The sequence below is a fragment of the Solanum pennellii genome, chromosome 8, assembly GCF_001406875.1.
Source record: "Solanum pennellii chromosome 8, SPENNV200".
In the NCBI taxonomy this organism is placed as follows: domain Eukaryota; kingdom Viridiplantae; phylum Streptophyta; class Magnoliopsida; order Solanales; family Solanaceae; genus Solanum; species Solanum pennellii.
Genome location: NC_028644.1, coordinates 31,648,389 through 31,649,911, shown reverse-complemented (window position 1 = coordinate 31,649,911; position 1,523 = coordinate 31,648,389). Strand labels below are relative to the sequence as shown.

The 1,523-nt window shown below is 25.5% G+C and overlaps 1 protein-coding gene across 1 annotated transcript in view; it reads right to left on the bottom strand.

The window, feature by feature from the left end:
- LOC107028708 (ER membrane protein complex subunit 7 homolog) overlaps window positions 1-325 on the bottom strand; it is a 12,829-nt gene extending 12,504 nt beyond the window's left edge. Inside the window, exon 1 of the mRNA XM_015229877.2 lies at window positions 128-325. Within this exon, the coding sequence (XP_015085363.1) occupies window positions 128-207 (80 nt within the window). The 5' untranslated portion in view covers window positions 208-325. The remainder of the gene's footprint in view (window positions 1-127) is intronic.
- Window positions 326-1,523: the final 1,198 nt, after the last annotated feature.

Below are 1,523 nucleotides of genomic sequence, written 5' to 3'. Positions count from 1 at the left end.
TATATATATATATATATATATATATATATAAAAGCATCAGATCCGCATAGAGAAGCGAAAATCCAGATCTGGAAACAGGTAAAAAGGGGGTGTTTGGTAATGAAGTTATGAAGTGAAGAAAGAGTACCCCGATGCGAACGCGAGTGAAGATGGAAGCAGAGAAACAAGTTGGATTAGAGTTAGCAAGATTGCCATCGACCTATTCATCACTGCCACTGAAAATATTACTCACGTAGATACAATAGGGTTGAACCGTTGACAGATACAATGGAGAGATTTTTGGAGAAGAAGCGAATCAACAATAACTTTGAATGTTTAAATTATTATAATACCCTTTTAACTTAAAACACCTATTTACGACTTTATATCATTAGGCTTAGGCCTCAATTGTTTTCATTAAAATTAATTTGTCTAAATTGTTTTCATTAAAATTAATTTGTCTAAATCTGAATATTAACATCTAGATGTGTAAATTTGAATAAACATCTGAATATTTATTAAATAGGTCAAATATAATTTTTTAATTAAATATAATATTTTTTTTGAGATTATAAAAATTTTACGGTCTTTGTCTCTTTCTCAGCTCTTTTTTCTCTTCTACTTTTCACTCTTCTCTTCCTTGCCTCTTTCTCAAACTCTTTTTCCTTTTCTTCTTTTCACTCTTTTGCTTCTTCGTCTCTTTCTTTCTTATTGATTTTAGGAGAAATATTAGTTTAAAATTCAAAAAATATGAAGTTTATGAAACTATATCTCAATTGTATTAAAGTTGTATTAGATATGTTTCGTAATTATATTAAACTGTATTAAAATCATGAACAATACATTTATAATACTATTATAAATTTCACTCCTTTTTTATAGTGATATCAACCAAAAAAATTTAAGTAAAAACTTGTAATACATTTATAACATAAGCACAATATATATAGCAAATATCACTCATGTTCTTAGAGATACAACCAAAGTAATTTATCAGAGACTTATTATACATAATTTATTCATGAATAATACAAGTTTGATTCAGTCTATAAATAGTCTTGTCTTTCGTTAGTTACGTTTTTCATTATTAATTTTCTCGTATAATTCAACTTTAATATTGTGTAATACATTTTTAACGCAAATTTAATTCATTCGTAGTTTATTATATGTTACTATTAGATTACTCGTTTAATTCTTTATTGATATAAACTTAATTCACTCTATAGATCATTGTCAGGTGTTTTATTAGTTACATTTTTTTATCCATGCATAATTACTTTTCTAATTCAACTTTAATGTTTGTGTAATGCACTTTTAATACAAGTTAATTCATTTTGCAGTTTATTGGTTGATTTGTTATGACTGAATACTTGTTTAATTCATTATTGATACAAGTTTTATTTAATTTACAAATCACATAGTGCTCTTTCGTTTCCTACATTTTACATTCATGTTTAATTCACTTCTAATTCAACTTTAATGTGAGTGTAATATATTTTTTTATTTCAAGTTTAATTCATTTGGCAGTTTATTATGTCAATTCA